At 40.6% G+C, this 21,233-nt stretch overlaps 1 protein-coding gene across 1 annotated transcript in view; it reads right to left on the bottom strand.

The window, feature by feature from the left end:
• CCT3 (chaperonin containing TCP1 subunit 3) overlaps positions 1-20,303 on the bottom strand; it is a 172,592-nt gene extending 152,289 nt beyond the window's left edge. Inside the window, exons 1-2 of the mRNA XM_067149609.2 lie at positions 20,158-20,303; positions 20,012-20,073 (exon numbers count right to left, since the gene is read on the bottom strand). Coding sequence (XP_067005710.2) covers positions 20,012-20,073; positions 20,158-20,194 — 99 coding nt within the window. The 5' untranslated portion in view covers positions 20,195-20,303. The remainder of the gene's footprint in view (positions 1-20,011; positions 20,074-20,157) is intronic.
• Positions 20,304-21,233: the final 930 nt, after the last annotated feature.

A 21,233-nucleotide genomic window follows, 5' to 3' on the forward strand; every position in this document is an offset into this window, starting at 1 on the left:
TACAATTAATAAAATAATCACCAAAATCATAAATAAAATCTGCTTAATACTCGGATCATTCACAATTCAAATTCGTCTGAAGTTTCACCACAGAAACTTTTGTCGCTGGCATCTTTCCACAAATAGTCGTCCTCACTACCGTCCACTGACTTTGATATTTCACATTTCTTAAAGCTTTTGGACACTAGATCATTGGGAATGCGCGCCCATGTGGTCTTGATCCAGCTGCATATTAGTCACACTTCAGGCCTCTTCACTCGTCTGGTTGGTGTTAACGTGTGATCATCAGACATCCATTCGGTGTACAACTGTTTCATTGCAGTTTTGAAAGGCCAGTTTACGCACACATCCAACGTCTGTAGAATAGAAGCGAGTTCTCCGGGAATAATCGCAAGATCGGTTCTTCCTTTCCTCATCATATCTTTTACGGCGTCAGTTTTATGTCCTCGGTTACTGTCCAACACAAGCATGTTTCGTTTTTGTAACAAAGCTCCTGGACGACGTTGCCAAACGCACTTCAACCAGTCCTCAACTAATGCACTGTACATCCAGCCGGACTCATATGTTCTAACAATAACAACGGACAGCAAGTTTCCTTTTGGAAGTGCTTTCCTTTTCAGAACCATACATGGAGGGAGTTTGGTTCCATCCGCTAATACGCACAACATTACCGTGCATCGTTTTTTTCTTTACCACCTCTTCTAATGGTTACACTTTTAGAACCCTTCATAGCCACTATTTTCCAACAGCATTTCAAAATAGACAGGTGTCTGGTCAGCATTCCCAATTTGCACCAGCAAATAAGAATTTTGCTTCCTCAAATGAATGATGTGACGCTGAAAGGCCGTTAATTTTTCTTCATACGCCCCAGGGAGACGTTGCGAAATAGAAGTGCGTCTCCAGTGTTCTCTCTAGAACTTTTTTAATGCCACTTTTACAGACCGTCCGGCTAACATAACCTAGAAATGTGTTATAGTCCAAATACTTAGTAAACGTCCTTCTGAGTGACGCGGGGCGTGGTCATGTAGGTAGTGTGGGAGGTCTGATTAGCGAGCGCTCTCTTCCCGGTTCGCTACCTCTTAACTCGCCTGTTAACACGTTGTGTTCAGTCAATGCGTACAGTGCTTTGCTCGATGTTTAGAGGATGACTGGGCAGCGAGAGAAGTGGGGAGGGGGGGGGGGGGGCGAGGGAGCTCCCTTTGATTGCCCCTCCCCACATGCGCGGTCCATTGCCATGCAGGATGTTTACAAAGTATTTGGAATATAGTTCCATAATATTAATATATATTTGAGTAGTTGGGGGTTCCAAATTTAAATTTAAATACTGTAAAACCATTTATTTAAATGGAAAATCCTCATTGTCGGAATAATTGCATCAATTACATCAGTTTAAATATTTAGCTTGACTTAGTGTTGTGCGTGAGTGGTGCTTGGATTAGCGAGGAATCGCGTGCAATTCCGCATGATGTCACAAACCCGTATGGCACTCCACAGCAACAAAATGATGCACCCCATGTTACATGAGTATGAACGAAGAGTAGAATACTGTAAGATCAACATACTCTTATGTATTGTTTGTAATAACACTAGAATAGTTCAGTTTTGCAGTTAATAAACTGAAATTTTATCATAGCAGTATTTTACGCCCTATTTTCCACCTGCCTACTCATTCCTGACACCCGCCTGACAAAAATTTCTGGGGAAAACACTGGTCTCTGAATGCACAATCCCTTTCTCTGATAAAAGTTTCGGATACATCCACGGCTTGCAGTAAAAACCTGTGTTTTTAATTCTTCTGAGATCTCTAGTGCTTTCAATTGACTCATTTCACTAGGAACACCATATCCTAACTCACGTTTTTCTATCACAAATTTGTGGAGTCGTTCTTCAACTTCCGGAAACACTGCACTTCGCTCATGGCACGCTCTGCGATTGCTGTTACTTTTTAGAAGTTTCTCCTCCTTCCGCCAATCACGAATACACAATTCATCCAAATTGTACTTTCCGTATATTTCAGCTTTGCTTACAACTAAGTTTCTCACTCATAGTAAATGACCACAGACGCCGTTCTGAATCCATCGCTTACTATCGAGACAGCACTTTCGCGGGACAGATGCGGAACTCAACGTGAGCAAGGTAGACTTCCATAACCAATAGTCTCGACTCTCGGAAAGTGCGATATCCTGCGAGATCAGTTATCCGCACACCCAGCATGCCAGCAACATTTGTGAAACAAATGACAATCGAGCATTCACAGCAGCGGCTTTCATATTTACCCATATTCTTTGATTTACCGTATTTCATTACCTTACATTTCGCGTTTACATGCCACTGTAACCGTATTGAGAAAAAAACAATTAAGCTTGTTTCCAAGAATACAACTTTTTTTTTGCTATTGGTTTTACGTCGCACCGACACAGATAGGTCTTATGGCGACGATGGGACAGGAAAGGGCTAGGAGTGGCAAGGAAGTGGCCGTGACCTTAATTAAGGTACAGCCGCAGCATTTGCCTGGTGTGAAAATGGGAAACCATGGAAAACCATCTTCAGGGCTGCCGACAGTGAGGTTCGAACCCACTATCTCCCGAATACTGGATACTGGCTGCACTTAAGCGATTGCAGCAATCTAGCTCAGTAGGAACACAACTAAAACACAATACGACCTGAATGCCCGTTTATATGTGGTATATTGAGTACAGTACCCATATTCAAATCTATTTCAATACTCCATGTAAACGTAGTAAATATTTACAAGAATGAACGGCATGAATACGACCCTCACCCAAGATTTAGAACCAATATTTTGGGGAAAAAGGTGTGGGTGGTATTCGGGATTATACGGTATTTCACATAGATTTGTAAACCCACATTCCAAGGCAACTGTGAGAAAAAGCAGTAGTTCCTCCGTACCACTCCGTGAGAAGCAGAAGGCAGTGAAGTGGCAATCAACAGATCTAAATCCGCAGTGGCCTGACTGGGTCCCTGCACAGGAAGTTTGTCATGAAAAGAGTCCAGTTGAGTGGTTTCTCTCTTTTCTGATGAGGTAATTTCCTTATTCACTTCTGAAACAAAATATCGCCCGTAAAATCATGTTAGCTGATGTGAGAAGGAAATGTACCATTTGTGTGATCCTTGTCAGTGGTTTCTTGAATCCTGCCCGGCGCCGCATATACTGAGAAAATTCATCCGACGCCTACAATGCACTGGTTAGTACTGCCACTTCGCAAGATACATTTGACTTCATTTTCCGGCATTTGCACTAAAATGGACAGAAAATTATGATTATGATAAGGAGTACACTAAAGTCAGACCTCTGCTCATGCTGCTGAATGAAAAGTTTCAATCAACCACTCCTCATTCAGAGAATCAGAGAGTGGATGAAGCTATGATACCATATTACGGGTCATCATCATGGCTGTAAACAATTCATCAGAAACAATCCCATTCAGTATGGATACAAGTTTTTTTTTTTTGCTATTTGCTTTACGTAGCACAGACACAGATATGTCTTGTGGCGACGATGGGATAGGAAAGGCCTAGGAATTGGAAGGAAGCGGCCGTGGCCTTAAGGTACAGCCCCAGCATTTGCCTGGTGTGAAAATGGGAAACCATCTTCAGGGCTGCCGAAAGTAGGGCTCGAACACACTATCTCCCGATTACTGGATACTGGCCGCACTTAAGCGACTGCAGCTATCGAGCTGGGTGATACAAGTTTTGGGAAGTGACCCCACAAAATGGGTACATAATCTGGTTTGAACCATACCAAGGTGCTTCAACACTAATAGAAGAGTAGTATTGAGAATATGGACTCTGGGGAAGTCGTTCTTCAGTAGTGTGATGTTCTTCGAACCCTAAATACTGATTCCATGTATCATTTGAATTTTGATAACTTTTTTACCAGTATACCATTGTTGCTTGAACTAACAAAGAGGAGTTTCAAGGCTACTGGTACAGTCCCTGACAACAGGTTCTTGATTGTCCCCTAGTACAGACTTCTATAATGTAATGAGTAGATATGGGAATTTGCCTATTTTATTCCTGTGTTCAGAAACAGGCTTTTGAGATATAAATCCGTTTTTCAGGGGTTTGTGCCTATTTGGGGTATAATTGCCTATTTGATGCCTTTTTAATCTATTTTTTAAAAAAGCCAATTTTCTTCCAGTGCATTATATTGTAACTGATTTGCTCATTTCTAAAGATCTGTTTACCCCACGAACAAAAATGGGAATACTTGGAAGTCACCAGAAATAGTTCTTGGGGAATTTCCATCAAGAGACACAAGGAACAATTTGACCTCGAAGCTTTCAACCCCTCCAAACTTCTAAGACATATGCGAGAACCAATCAACGTCGAACCCTTATACCTCCTTCTCGATGTGAACTGTTATACGCATACGCTTTATCTTCAGAACGGGTTGTGATTTATTGTGAAGAAGAAGGGTGTCTGTGGCAATGCCCGAAGAAAAATCAGCGGGCGAGTTGGATGTGCGCTTAAGGGCGCGCAGCTGTGAGCTTGCATCCAGGAGATAGTGGGTTCGAGCCCCACTGTCGGCAGCCGTGAAGACGGTTTTCCCATTTTCACACCAGGCAAATGCTGGGGCTGTACCTTATTTAAGGCCACGGTCGCTTCCTTTCCACTCCTAGGCCTTTCCCATCCCATCGTCCCCGTAAGACCTATTTGTGTCAGCGTGACGTTAAAAAAATGTAATTGCAAAGAAAAATCGTCAAAGTCCTACTGGCTGCACCGGTGGATCACAGGATCCCAATTTCACTACAGATGGTGAGTTTGTTTGTTCCTTTTATCTTTTTTTGTGACTGAACTACGACCACATTTCATTGTAGCATTTATAGGCCTATTAATTTACGTATTGTGGAAAGTTATTTTGTTGCAATGCTGTATTAGTCGTGAACTTTCAATAATTTATATTACTAAAATGTAAATAATCATTTTATTACTGAACGAGGAGTAAGAACGCTTATGGTCTCTTGTCACAGAGTGGATGAAAATTAAGAAATTGGTAATTTTAACTCTGATTCAATTCCCGCGAAAACAGATTTATAAATGAAATATTTTCTTTCTTTCTTAATCTGTTTACACTCCAGGGTAGGTTTTTCCCTCGAACTCAGCGACGGATGCCACCTCTACCGTGTCAATGGCAGTGTCCTGGTGCGTGAGACTTTGGGTCGTGGAATACAACCGGGGAGAAGGACTAGTACCTTTCCCAGACACCCTCAACTTCTATGCTGAAGAGAGGCCTTGTGAAGGCATGGGAAGATTGGAAGGGACAGGGAAAGAAGAGAGAAGGAAGTGGCCGCGTCTTTAAGTTAGGTACCATCCCGGCATTTTCCTGAGGAGAAATGGGAAACCACAGAAAACCACTTCGAGGATGGCTGAGGTGGGATTTTTTCTTTGCTAGCGGCTTTACGTCGCACCAGCACAGATAGATCTTATGGCGACGATGGGATAGGAAAGATCTAGGAGTTCGAAGAAAGCAGCCATAGCCTTACTTAAGGTACAGCCCCAGCATTTGCCTGGTGTGAAAATGGGAAACCACGGAAAACCATCTTCAGGGCTGCCGACAGTGGGATTCGAACCCACTATCTCCCGGATGGAAAGCTCACAGCTGCGCGCCCCTAACCGCACGGCCAACTCGCCCGGTGATGTGGGAATCGAACCCACCTCTACTCAGTTGACCTCCCAAGGTTTAGTGGACCCTGTTCCAGCCTTCGTGCCACTTTTGAGGAAATTTCGTAGCAGAGCCGGGAATCGAACCCGGGCCTACGTTGGTGGCGGCTAATCGCACTAACTACTACACCACATAAGCAGACTACAACTGAATTGTAATTTTTTTTAAAATCGTGAGTAACTTTCACCAGCACTATATGTAGGCTCTGGTGGATATTACGCTTCCGCTATGCCTTTGCAAAACATAGGCTGAAGATCGAATGTAGTGCAGCTAGGACGATGTCACAGAGGCTAGACATACAAGATGGCACGGCTTGGACAATGCCACAGCGTGTTTAACAAGGCTACAAAGACAATCTTTTACAAGACCAAGACAGTGGAAAGACCGTTGGTCACGATTGGTGAGGTCCGGTTAGTACCCGTTGTGCTGGGCGGGGGCAAGTAAAGAGAGTCCAGGGTGCGTAAGCTCTAGCATCCCATCTAGAGTTTTGCTAAATTGTGACAAAAGCAAGTTTATGAATGTATGACACGACAATTTCAAATCAAGAAGTAAGTATAAATAACCACCTAATCGATACTTTATTAATGCCTCAGGCAAAATTGAATAAAATTAAAACTTACAGGACATGTTTCGACCACTTAGTGGTCCTCTTCAGCTGTATAAATAAAGAACTGAAAAGAAAAACATTGACAATAAGCACAAATAAAAGTTCTTTGGAGACTCCTTTGATAAAAATGGAGGTCGTCAGAATAGGTCATCTTGCCTTTCGTTCTTGTTTGGAAAAGATGTTTATTCTGCGCTGTCTAGAGGGTCTGTCTTTGAGCGCGACCTGGTGAAGTAACGATGTGATACAGTTTGACAGTTCATGGAAAGCTCTGGAGAGAAGGGAAGTAGAGTTTCGTCATGTAAAATAACATGTGAGGGAGGAGGGAGATTGGGCTGTGCTTCTGCGATGTCGTGTTTGATTATATCTCTTGTTCGTCTAGTCTGTATCATGTCTACCCATTCTAAGTATTTGCTAATATTCTCATATAAGATGTTTTTATGCTCGTTGTTTTCGTTGAGATTCTCTTCACCGTTTTCCAATTTATCACGAACGATGTGGATGTTTTCCAGGTTGTTCATAAGATTACCTTTATTAATCATACAGATAATTTGAAGGTCCTGTTTTATATTGGTGAACTGTCAAACTGTATCACATCGTTACTTCACCAGGTCGCGCTCAAAGACAGACCCTCTAGACAGCGCAGAATAAACATCTTTTCCAAACAACAACGAAAGGCAAGATGACCTATTCTGACGACCTCCATTTTTATCAAAGGAGTCTCCAAAGAACTTTTATTTGTGCTTATTGTCAATGTTTTTCTTTTCAGTTCTTTATTTATACAGCTGAAGAGGACCACTAAGTGGTCGAAACATGTCCTGTAAGTTTTAATTTTATTCAATTTTGCCTGAGGCATTAATAAAGTATCGATTAGGTGGTTATTTATACTTCTTGATTAAACATCGATACGGTCATGAAATGGACAACTTGTAATAATTTCAAATCACGCGGTTTTCTAATTTTCAATGAGGATGGCAGCCTTGTGGGCACACATGATGCAGGATCTACTGCAGGCAACAGAATATAGTCTTCATGACAGCTGACCCAGTTGACCAAAGCAGGCGAAAAGCAACATATAAAATGTTCACAAATCTGAGATTTACAGTGCCTCAGTTTTAATCTATACCAATGTTATAAAAAGGAAAAATTTGTTTGTTTGTAACGAATAGACTCAAAAAACTACTTAACCAATTTTAAAAATGACTTCACCTATAGAAAGCTACATTGCCATTAACACGGGCTGTATTTTATTTTCAAAATAATTCGAGGTGTGTGGGGGGGGGGGGAGATATAAAAATAATAGGCCAATATAGGCAAAATATTTAATTTGTCGTATAAGGACGAGATAAAGCTCAAATTAATCCTCTTGACGCAAAGAACAAAACTCGGTAAGCCCTACGGGCCCCAAAACCATGTTTTAAGAGCCTAAAACCAGCCGTTACCACACTACCCCTGCTCTAGGAACCATGTAACCATGGCAACGTCAGTTCCAGGATTCTACAGCAGCTAGATTATGCATGTACGTTTGGCATAGCTGCCAACCAAAACGGATACACATGACTTACTATCTGGAAAAAATAAACTGTTGTGTAAGACGCTCATAGCACTCCTTTGGGCGGGGATGGAAAGGGAGTGAAGTATAAAAATAATAGCCCCAGAGATCTCCGTAGTACAGCGACCAGCGGTTGCCGACGGGCCTCCGTTTTTACGTACTGGCTTAGGTTTCAGCATTTTGCGGAGTCTGTTACCTATAGTTTAAAATATTTTTTATCATATCATGGAGTAGTAGGATCACTGATGTTATTAGTGCTGATATTTTTGTCCACTTTTACGACAACTGTAATCATGAAAACAACCTATATACTGCACACAATTGTCAAGATGGTGCGGTGCGCCCATGACTTGAAAACATTTCTCAACATTTATACTCAGATTCATTATATGATGTGCAACATGAGTGACAAGCCCTGGGAATCATAATTCAAGATGATAATAGTAGCTTCTTTTATGCATCGCGTATATCCTTGATCATTTGTAACAGTTACGAAATGTCAGATCAAACAAATACATCCAATAATATTTATATTTGTGGTACTATCTAGGGGAAGTATACTTACACTAAACCTGCAGCTTTGTGAAGTGAGCAGGTATATCTAGGTGGGAATGAAGGAAAAACATGGTAGCAAAAGATCTTAGAGGTCGACGCGAGATAGGAACTAATACTTAGAGGTCCCCATGAAGAAAAGAAGCAGATACACTATAATTCCAAACATGACAAATAATCTCTATGTACTTAAGTAAATACACCAGTGATATAAATATCTAATGAAGTCAGTCACACCGATAGTATGAGTAAAGCCAGTTTCAGATAACCCGTACGAAGAACGGGTACTTCTGGTAGTTCTTCTATATAAGTAAGAATACTGCTAGAGGCAGCTTGGTGAGTTTCTGGCAAGCATATAGGAAGGATCTCTCCTCTACGCTACTCAAGTATCATTTCGCGTCATGTTTATCATTTTTCTTTCACCCGGTGAACTCGACAGGAAACTACCTGATTATAACTGAACATTTTTGAGGACATATTTCCATGTAAATTACGAATTCTCTTGTTCCTACTTTAAAGTTTTGTACTTCTAGAAACATCGCCTCTAATAGTCTCTCTCGTTTTTTTAATGAAACAAATGCATGTTTATACTATCCGACTCGTTGGCTGAATGGTCAGCGAACTGGCCTTCGGTTCACAGGGTCCTGGGTTCGATTCCTGGTCGGGTTGGGGATTTTAACCTTAACTGGTTAATTCCAATGGCTCTGGGGCTGGGTGTGTGTGTGTGTCGTTTTCAGCATTAGAAATCATCCTAGGTAGGGCCCTCATCTTCACAGACATGCAGGTCGCCTAATAGGCCGTCTACGAGAAAAAGACCCACACCAGGTCTCTCCGGAGGCCATACGCCATTATTATGTTTATACTAAGCATTATTGTCAATTTTATTATTTTTCAGATCAAATGTGAAAAAATACCACATAGATAAACATAGAAGTACTGCAATGCATTTGCCACGAGTACAGAAAGCGTTGTCATCGCAGCTTTTCTACCAGTCCACTGTGAACAGCGACCAACAACAATTTTCTATAGACCTGTGCACTGCAATGATGGGAGCTAATATCACCCCCTGTATAAACTGGAGCATCTTCAGACTTCAACAAGCTGCCGGGAGCAATCACCGAATAGGAGACGAGTGGCTTTCCCCCGGTGGAATCATTTAGGGTTGTGGAAGAAGTCAGGAGAAATTTTGACCGAACCTCTGGGAAGATAGCAGCTGCCAGTTAAAAGTTCCATAAGAGTCCTGCAGCAGAATCCATGATGGAAAACGATGGTAAAAGTAGCCAGGGTGCTACTAGGTGAGGTAGATGAAGCAGTTAAACTAAAACCAGATGAAGTAGCTTCATTGAAGTTTTGTCCAATCACTTCCTGTGATGTTGAGAGATTTCTCTCAGTATAAAACATTCTGCCTGACAAGAGAACAAGATTGTTACCGGAAAACATTGAAACGTTGATTGTTTTAAATTCCTTTTATAGTAATTGAGCGTGTTATTGAATTATAAATATTTTTTCAAGCCTATTTTACACGTTAGTGCCTATTTACATGCCTATTTTGGCTAATTTAAGAGCCTATATGCCTGCCTATTTACGTGCCTATTTTGGCTAATTTAAGAGCCTATATGCCTGCCTATTTTAACTGTTTTTAGTGCCTATAATTCTCGTCTCTAGTAATGAGGAAAATGAATAGAGGATCTTTTCATTATAAAAAAGCAGAGGGAAAGATTGTGGTGTGCAAATGGAATGACGTGTCTGGGTGTTCAAATGCAGTTCCCGTTCTTCCATGTCAAATTGTCACCAGGTTCTCCCGGCAAGACAAAAAGGATTCAGGTAAAGCAGCCTCGACACTCCTCTGCCTACAGCAAATATGAGGGTGTACATCGTTCAGATCAGAACACCTCACTGTATCAAGTAGCCATTAGAGGTCAAAAATGATACTATCAAGTACTAATGCACTGCATTGACATGGTCAAACAAAATGGTAGGCTCCTTCGCAGGAAGAATTGGGGTAAGCTGGATCATCTTGCTTTCAGGAGGTGAGCAGCAACAGAACTCCTATCAATCAATACTGATCTGCATTTAGGGCAGTCGCCCAGGTGGCAGATTCCCTATCTGTTGCTTTCCTAGCCTTTTCCTAAATGATTTCAAGGAAATTGGAAATTTATTGAACATCTCCCTTGGTAAGTTATTCCAATCCCTAACTCCCCTTCCTATAAATGAATATATTTGCCCCAGTTTGTCCTCTTGAATTCCAACTTTATCTTCATATTGTGATCTTTCCTACTTTTATAAACACTATTCAAACGTATTCGTCTACTAATGTCATTCCACGCCATCTCTCCGCTGACAGCTCGGAACATACCACTCAATACCAATATAAATGGTCCGTTATTGGACATTATAAATTTTCCAGCTAACTCACTCTTGGTTGCCAGTGTTTCACCCTCGTGTGCTAGGGTGGGCTCATCAGTTGGTACCTAGCACACCTACCAATACGCTGGCTAGTGCATACCGTGGAGGCCACTGCGTAGGCTAACTGGAGCCACCAGCAGTGACAATGCACTAAGAGACTTTGTCTTTGTGATGAGAATGTCATTCTACCATCATTGTTAGGGGGTGTTGCAGACTTAGCTGGAGTTTGTAACAGTGTTTATTTCCCAGCATTCTTCTTCGACTCAATTTTTGAAGGCTCATTTATCAGTAATTACAAATGGAGAACGTTACGCACATGCCTTAAGTGAAATACTAATGCCTACAACAGGAGAAAGTTTCCCTCTCGACTTTAACATAACACCAACGCCAGCGGTCGTGCGATGAGAGAACCTCTCACGCAGGGCGCACAAACTCATAAGAATCTTTGTTTCGACTAGAGGAGGGGATACTTACCCTTCAAATTTGAATGGCCGGTTACGTGAATGATGTTGATCCACAAAATATCACTGTAATATTTGTCACAAATGGAAGATAGTAATTGCTTTTACTCAAATAAAGTCTCAAATCCCAGGTTGATTAAGAAATAATACAAAATATTTTATTTTAGAGAATACATACTTTACTGCCTTACAACAACTATTTCTGCTACGTCGCAGCGATTCCGTGTTTTGTTTGTCCAACACTGTCATCTGTGATGTCTTTGCTCACTGAAGTTCTTTGGTGTCGTTTTATTGATTTTTCTCATTCGATGTAATTTGATGGGCTGTCACTTCATGTGCATTAACTGATTCATAGAACGATTTATTGGTCCAGGGATCATGCTATTTTCCTTTTAAAATATATATATGTATTGGTCCAGGGATCATGCAATTTTTCAACAAAATACCCGCACTAACATTCGCTAGAAAGAGAGCTCATTGGTGCCAGCCCTGGACCTCAAGAAAAGAAAAAACGACAGCGCCAGCAGCGGAATGCAAGACATATGGTCAAAAATAACAAAAATCGCAGACATAGCATTCCCATTCATCGGTGCCAGCCCTGGACCTCAAGAAAGAAACAAAAGATGGCGCAAGCAGTGGAATGCAACACCATGGACTCCTATTTACAGCCAGTAAATACGTATACATATTTCTTGCTAGTAATGACGGTATTTCTTAATCAACCTGGGATTTGAGACTTTATTTCAGTAAATCAATGATTACCTTTCGTTTGTGACAAATATTACAGTGATATTTCGTGGATCAACATCATTCACGTAACCATGAATGCTGTATATTAGGAAGTGATAATGTTGTTCACTGAAGAATAATAACTGTAAACTGTTAATTAAAATGCCTTCATATATCCACTTTTCAGTACAAAGTTGTACCTGTATTATCCTATCGTCCTATATATATATATGTCGGCACATTTTGTACAAACAAGAGAATAATAAATCGTTATGCACATTGATATTTACAGCTAATTCAGAGGAAATTATGTTTGACAAACTCAATTGTTTCAAAAAATAATAATTCAGGATAATTTGGGTTATACTGTATTGAACAGGAGGATTCGACTGGACATTTGTATCATTGTACAATTGAGACTGTCAATACAGAATGAATCATGACCATGTCTCATCAAATTAATGGATTGGCTGGTGACATAGTCAATTAATAAAGCTCAATGGATATATATAACATAAGAGTTTTGTCTGTACATTGCTCAAAATTTGAAAAGGATGGTATTTCTGTATCAGTTGTGTCCACAGTAACAAGGAAATGCACTTTGTAATTTTCCATAATTTCTGCCTGTCTGTATGTACACGCCATCACGAGAAAACGGCTGAAGAGAATTCAATGAAAATCGGTACGCAAAGTCAGGATATTAAGTGGCTACAATCTAAGCCATAAATAATTTTTTCACACTGAGCAAAACTGTAGTTTAGGAGATGGCCTAAAATTTAATTCTCATATAGGCTATTTATATTATTAGTGCTCGTATCTTAATGAAAATCAGTATGCAAAGTCGGGGTTATAAGTTGATATCTAGGCCATGAATAATTGTATTCACACCAAGTGAAATGGTAGTTTAGGGGAATGCTTAGTATTTAATTCTCAAATATTTATGTTATTAGTGGTCATATCGATAAATAAGTTATCACATAACTGAAGTTATGCAATACTAAATTTTCAATCATTGATGTCATACACTGTTACCATACCAGCTATGATCACAGAGATATTCATGAATTCAGATTTTTGTTACCAAGTCCATATCAGTGACGAGTCACGAGAAATAGGGTAAACAGAATTTAATGAGAATTGGTATGTAAAGTCGGAGAATAAGGAACTACAGTCTGCACTATAAATAATTGTATAGAACGCCCTAATATCAAAGAGTCAAGAAAAAAAAAAAAAAAAAAAGGAAGTCCTACTACACAGAAAGCTCAAAAAATTGATCAACAATAACATTTCACTGATCATTGTTTGTTGTGATGTGCTTTGTGTCTTCTGTTGCCAATCATCTTCAATAGATACGATTACTGCTGCGTACCGAGTATTTTTTAAAATTGCTTTATGTCGCACCGACATAGATAGGTCTTATGGAGACGATGGGGTAGGAAAGGCCTAGGAGTGTGAAGAAAGTGGCCTTGGCCTTAATTAAGGTACAGCCTGGTGTGAAAATGGGAAACCACTGAATACCATCTTCAGGGCTGCCGACTGGGGTTCAAATCCACTATCTTCAGGATGCAAGCTCACAGCTGCGCGCCCCTAACCGCACGGCTAACTTGCCCAGCCGTGCCGAGTGTAACAGCCTGTCTGAATATTGGAGGAACCTGTCTGAATATTGGAGGGAAGCAGCTGGGGAGTTAGATAACTTTCTTCTTTAGCAAGCCATTCCTCTGGTTCATAAATTTTCTGATACTACTGGTACGTAACACACTGGTTCATCATAGCATTCGAGCTATTCAATCCCCACTATGAGGCACTGATTGCAATGAGCAGTGTGCATATTTAACGGAATAATGGCAGAGGAGTGTTCACGGCAGTCTGTGGCCTGGTCATTCCAGCTCTGGAACTTTGGACTGTTAGATCAACACCATACTACTGTTCGTTAAACGTGAGAAAATGTGCGGTTTTTCATTTCATCAAGTATTTTATGTGATAACATTGCTTTTAATCGCTACATTTCTACTGACGTTTTTGTAATGACCTATGTTGACTTCAGTTAGGAAAACCACGAAGTCAGCCTTTTTGAGAATCCCATAGTGAAGCACGGGTATATCAGCTAGTTAGTAATATACATGCATGCAGTGATCAATTGTCTCAAAATAACCCAAGACTTCTTGGATCTTGTGTCTTTAAAAGACATCACGACTGGAAAAGACGTTTTCAAAGCCGCTGAGGAAGCAATTGACACAGTTTGTGTGGGTTCAGAGTGCATTGTTTCTGCTACAAAAGACGAGAAAGGGCATTGTAGAGAGAGCAGAAAGGATTGTCAATCTCCTAAGATAAAAACTGGAGTGCACAGAAGACTGTTTGCACAGAATCTACTGCGTCATACATCAGGAAGCACTATGTGCAAAGTCTGTGAAACTGGGCAACATGATCAAGGTTGTGAAAACAGTTAATTATTTAAGATGACACAGATAAGATTCACCATCAGTTCAAAAATTTCTGGAAAAAAAAATTGATAGCAATATGGTAACACACCATTTTACAGTGAAGTATGCTGAGGGGCTATATAGTCTCTAAGAGAGAATGGAAAAGAGGAATCAAAATTAGAAGATTTATCTTGGGTGACAGACCAAGCCTTTTTAGTGGACTTGACTCTTCACTTGAATGTCCTGAACCTAACTATGCAAGGGGAAAGTTATTATCATCAACCTAGCATAAAAGACACAAGCTTTCAAGACATAACTTACTCTGTGGGAAGGTCAACTGGAGTCGCCATATGACACATATTTTCCTCCGTTAACAACGGTTCCTGAAAGCTCAACGTTTGAAAAGTATGTACTAACTAGATATGTATTAATGCAATAATAAGATTTTTTTTTAAGTCCTACTAACTATTTTTTCGGTTTTCAGAGACGCCAGGGTGCCATAATTTAGTGCCGCAGGAGTTCTTTTACGTGCCAGTAAATCTACTGACACGAGTCTGACTATCTCCGGGGGGGAGCCATGGCCATTCTTCGAGAAGGGGGGCCCCTACCAACACCTTAGGGTCCTAACGGGTGTGAAAGTGGATCAAACCCCCAACGAAGCCATTGAGCGGATTGGTTTCCTATTTTCACACCAGGCAAATAGCATGTTTCTAGCAAGCACAAAGGAAGGATCTCTCCTTTCTGCTACTTAAGGTATCGTTGCACACCTTTTATATCATCAAGTCTGCACACCAGGTACAGAAGCGGCACCCATCCTTCCCCTTAGACAAGACGTGCACGAGTTTCCCCGCCAGTGAGCTAAATTTTCCAGGTAAGAGTAAGGTAAGTTTCACAGAAAAATACTGTTCTGTATTCTAGATTGTTCCCTTTACGGGTTGTATTTACTTGTGCTTCTATTATTTCTGTTGGTAACAACGTATTTCTCTTGATTGCTGGGAATGTTTATTTGATTATACGAGTATGTCAGCCAATGGAATTGCTATCACCTGCTCAAGATCATTACTCCAGCCCTAGTGACAAGACTTTCACACCCGCGGAACGTCTGTCCTTTGTTTACACACTCGCGGCCTTCTCGGGAAGGATGTTGTCAAGCGGTGCTCAGTGTAGCCAACCTCTTTACATCGGAACTAATGAGCGAGTTGTACTTCGATAGCTGGTGGTGGTGATTATTGTTGCACAATTGGCGAGTTGTTCTTGTCGTGCGGATGGTTAGGATAGGACCGGGACAACACCAGTGAAATAAGGACAAGGAATGTAGGTCTGGGGGCGTAACTCCCCAGGTTAGAAGCCCCGAAGCAGCCCTAGGCCTCTAGTTTTGTGTGGAAACACTATTGGTCTGGACTGGTTCTTGCCGAGCGGATGGTTAGGATAGGACCTGGACAAGACCATTGGTCTGGACTGGTTCTTGCCGAGCAAATGGGTAGGATAGGACCTGGACAAGACCACTGGTCTGCTGGTCTGGACTGGTTCTTCCTGTGTGGACAATTAGGATAGGATCTAGACAAGACCTGTGGTATAGGGACGAGGGAAGTGGGGTTAGAGTTAGGTTCATGTTACATTTCCTTGCGCTCTTATTGTGCTGGGGTTGGTAAGGGATTATGAAATGAAATATCGTATGGCTTTTAGCGTCGGGATATCCCAGGGCGGGTTTGGCTCGCCAGGTGCAGGTCTTTCTATTTGACACCTGTAGGCGACCTGCAAGTCGTGATGAGGATGAAATGATGATGAAGACAACACATACACCCAGCCCCCGTGCCATTGGAATTAACCAATTAAGGTTAAAATCCCTGACCCAGGCGGGAATCGAAAACGGGACCCTCTGAACCGAAGGCCAATAAGCTGACCGTTCAGCCAACGAGTTGGACAAGGTAAGGGATTACCATTATTGACGGGAATGAGATCACGTGCCACTTTACGTTGGCCAATAGGAATGCAAGTAGCTACTTCAGAAATGAAATGAAATGAAAATGAAGAGGACTGAACTGTTAAAACGTCGATGTGTGGTTAAGATGTCTACTCTTAAATACTGTAACGGAAATTGCAAACTAATTTCACTATTTTCGTTAGGTTTTATTAGGTTGGTTTTTGTTTCATGGATACTCTTTAAGGGGAAATGATGTCAATGTTCCATTAAACATTGAATGTTCCAATTTCATATGTACATATGCAACTCGATAATAAAATCTATTCCCCTCGAAAATAAAAACGAGTAATTTCACCAGAAACATGACAAGGCCTACCTGACCCAGCGTGACTTTTTATGTTCCACAAACTTGTGTGCCTAACAATACGTTAAAAATCAAGTACATATTTTTAACCAGAGATAGCTAATGGCTTTACGTCCCACCGACACAGATAGGTCTTATGGCGACGATGGGATAAGAATGGCTTAGGAGTTGGAAGGAATCGGCCGTGGCCTTAACCTCTTCAAGGTAATTGGCACGTATGTGGACATTAACTATTTGTTCTATATATGGCTTAGTACTGGGTTCCCGAAAGAATGAAACATACACATGTGTCCTTTAAAGTATGAGCAAGTTGGTGGCAGTGGTCTGAGCTGTTGATATTCCATTGTTTTCCCGCGATTCAGCGACTAAATTTCCGGCGCCCGTTTTTGTTAATGTCAATGTGGCCAAGAGTTGAATACTCAGTAATTAACTTTGTGTTTGTATACAGATGCTAGGATTTTTTTATTTACATGTTGGATTGTTCCTATAGTGCTAAAAACACAGCAATTGTGCTAATAGTGCATATCTTCCTAACATTTGTATTTCTGTAACGTACACATTTGTGTACAACGTGCAGTAGTGGCTACAAATACAATATAACCTCTGCACAGGCAGATCTCATGCATATATTGATTATTTAGTCACCTTAGAGGTTTGTGTTCAAATATATGGAGTTTTCTGTTATTTTTATAATTAATAATAATAATAATAATAATAATAATAATAATAATTGTATTTTAGGATCATGGGAAGCTGCAAAAAGTTGACAGAAACAGAAATTGCAGAAGACCTGGATGATGCAAATAGCTCAGACTTGGAGTGGATTGTGAGTGATGATGAAGAGGTGCCAGAAAACGAATGTTATGGTAGCGACATTGGCTCAAGTGATAGTGATACTAGGGAAAATGAAAATAATTTAGGTGATTGGCCTATATGTAGACCTACATCACGTGTCAATCAACCAGGCCCTTCTCAGCCCAGAGACCAAACTTCACTACCAAATTCTCAGCCTTCAACAGATAATTCATTGAATCAAGCTCAGGTTCACACAGTGAATGTATAGTATATGGTATACTAGTAAAGACAATGAACCCTGTGGTAAACATCCAGCATTTTCAGGCACATATAATTGTAACGTTGACTGTGAGACTCAGAAAACACCATATACATTTTATCATAAACTTTTTCCAAACAGCAATCTTGATTTGATGACAACGGAAACCACAAGATATGCTATTTAAAGTGGCGAGCAAAATTTCACCACATCTGTTATAGAAATTCATGCACTTTTGGCTATGAACGTTATGACATATGTAAAATATCCAAATTATAGAATGTACTGGTCCACCATTCCATCTCTAAGAATGAACCTAATTGCTGATGCAATGCCTCTAAAGAGATTTGGAAAAACTGAAGACACTTGGACTTCATTGATAATGACTCAATTTCTCAGGAAAACAAAGATATATTTATAAAGGTTGGACCTGTGCTTGACATTCTGAATGAGAATTGTGTCCTCTTCAGTGTTCTATATGGCAGGTAATAATACAAAAACCTAGTATTTTCGCACCTCTACTCCTTCCTTGTACCCTAATGAACATATTTAACAGCATATGACGGCGCCTACGAGTGAACTGGAGATAGCCAGCTTGTGTACCATAACCGATTATTCCATTTAAAGGTAGGAGTAAGAGCAAAGCAGTATATAAAATCCAAACCAAAAAAGTGGGGTTTCAAAGCATGGATTCCGTTAGGTTCAGATGGTTTGTCTCAAAATTTGAGATGCATCAGGGTAGTATGCCTAGGAAGGAACAAGCAGGAAGAGCAGCTGATGACTTTGGTCCTGTTGGGAATACAGTAGTCAGGTTATGTCAAGGACTTGAGGGAAAGAATCAAACTATTCCTTGATAATCTCTTTACTTCTATACCACTTCTTGTCTTTTTGAAGGATAAGGATATGTATGTTGTAGGTAATGTATGGTCCAAGGAGCAGCAAAAATAATTTAAAGAAACTAAACAGCTAATGAAGGATGGAAGGGGTTCCATTTTTGTGACAACATCCAGTGACAATGTCACTGTTTTACGTTGGGCTGAAAACAACATTGTACATATGATATCAACATTCACTGGAAAAGAGCCTGTTGATAAAGTGAAAAGATGGGACAGGAAAAATCATGCTTATAATGAAATTGAAAGAACTCACGCAGGAGTTTGTTATATGTACATGGGTGGTGTCGACTTGACTAATAGGATGGTACCTTACTATCCACATGCCATGAAAAGTAAAAAGTTTTACCTCAGGGTGTTTTTTTTTTTCATTTTTATAACATGACTATTGTGAATGCATGTATTTTGTAAAAAAAGAGAGACAAGACATGATTTGCTTTCTAGATTTCAAGGCCTATATTTCAAATTCAATAATTGAAACTTGCTTATTGAAAAAGAAACGTGGAAGGTCATCACCAAAATATATGAAAGTCCTCCACTGAGAATGAAATATCGTTTAGGATGCTGTACAAAGGTGAGGACTGATGGCACTGATCATTACCCGGCAAAGAATGAATGCAAGAATCCACAAAGATGTTGCTCAAAAACTGCAAGAGACGGACTAGGTACACATGTAAAAAGTGCCAGGTTCCAGTATGTCCAGAGTGCATGGAGGCATTTCATACAGAATAATTCAATAAAAGTATGCATATCTTCATATTATTGAGTTTTCTGCAGATTTTTGTAATACTTTACTCAGGGATTAAATATTAGCCAAGTTGAAATAATAAAATACTTGGATTTTTTGGTTAATTAATGGTATTCATATTTTGATTTCGTGTTCAATTTTTTTGACATTCTAAGCACTATGTGCACATATATGGACATTTCACTTTTTCACTGTAATCAAGTCAAGACAAATAAAAAGTGTGATATAAATTAAAGAGAATTATTGCAAGGTACATTGGAACCTATCAAAAAAGTTTGAAGTTGAAATTTAATTCTAAAGAAGTTAATTAAGGTACAGCCCCCAGCCAAACCACCTTCAGAGCTACCGACAGTGGGATTACAACCCACTATCTCCCGGACGTAAGCTCACAGCCTAACCAAAGATACCAGCTTTACCGGAACAAATAGGGTTTTCGGTTCTATACCCCGGTATACATGACAGTTAGGAGTCCCTTGACTCTTAAGAACGTTGATAATGGTATAATGGTTTTGAAACCCACGTGTTCCCATGAAAGAGGGAATGACCGCTCAAAAATGGAAAAGCAGCAGCTCACAAAAGTAAAACTCCGTCCCACGTAATATGCTAATGTAATTTTACCTTGCCTGCAGCAATATTCTCCAACTGCACCTTCCGCCCGGTCTCTCTCTTTGTATTTTGGCCTGAAAATAATATTAAAACTTGAAAACAAAAGTATTAAAGAAAAAATGGATAACGAGCATTTGAATTAAAACACAATTACTTACTTAATACCAAAATAGGAGCAGCACCTCCACCAAACATTTCTAAAGAACGGAATACCTTATGACAACACTTTTCTTACAAACAGTCAAGCACACCCGTCTTGGGCTGTGAAGTATGGATTTCTTCTTCTGCTGCTTCTTGTAGAAATATTCATGGGCTTATCAATTTCACCCAGTTCCAAAGAAGTGTCGATTACTGTCTCCAAGGAGAAAATGTACCAAGATCGGTTCCAACGAGCTAGAATAACATACAGAGGCGGAAGCGCTGCCTGGGTGAAGCTAATAGAACGAAAGTCCGCCATGTTTCCTGTTGTCACACAAGCAAGTGGGCATGGCCTTTAAATGACGAAAAGTGTAGAAAATACGCATTTTAGAATCACTGGGGGGAGAATTAAAGACCGTTGCCGATAGCCTGAAGCATTAAAGTGAATACCGCCACTTCATCATATTGCGGCACGAGGCCAGCATGACGATTAGTTGATTGTAGGGTAGTTCAAAATCCTCGCACAGTGACATACGAATAGGCCTCGAAATTGGAACAAGAGCGTTACCCTGCTTGGCTGTTGTGGTTAAGCGTAAATTAGATTAAAAACGATGGACATAAATATTTATGACAGGAAGCCTTAAAATCATAGGGACCTACAATAGGTTAGAACCTCATTCTGTTCATATTTTTAAAATTATTGCAACCTCATGAGTACTGTGTTTCTTTCTTAATCTGTTTACCCTCCCGGGTTGGTTTTTCCCACGGACTCAACGACGGATCCCACCTCTACCACCTGAAGGACAGTGTTCTGGAGCGTGAGACATTGGGTCGGGGGATACAACTGTGAGGGAGGGCTGCACCTGCTATGCTGAACAGGGGCCTTGTGAAGGGGAAGGAAGTGGCCGTGGCCTTAAGTTAGGTACTATCCCGGCATTTGCCTGGATGAGAAGTGGGAAACCACGGAAAATCACTTCGAGGATGGCTGAGGTGGGAGTCGAACCCACTTCTACTCAGTTGACCTCCCCAGGCTGATAGAATCCCGTTCCAGCCCTCGTGCCCCTTTTCAAATTTCGTGGCGGAGCCGGGAATCGAA

This window comes from Anabrus simplex, chromosome 1, assembly GCF_040414725.1.
Source record: "Anabrus simplex isolate iqAnaSimp1 chromosome 1, ASM4041472v1, whole genome shotgun sequence".
In the NCBI taxonomy this organism is placed as follows: domain Eukaryota; kingdom Metazoa; phylum Arthropoda; class Insecta; order Orthoptera; family Tettigoniidae; genus Anabrus; species Anabrus simplex.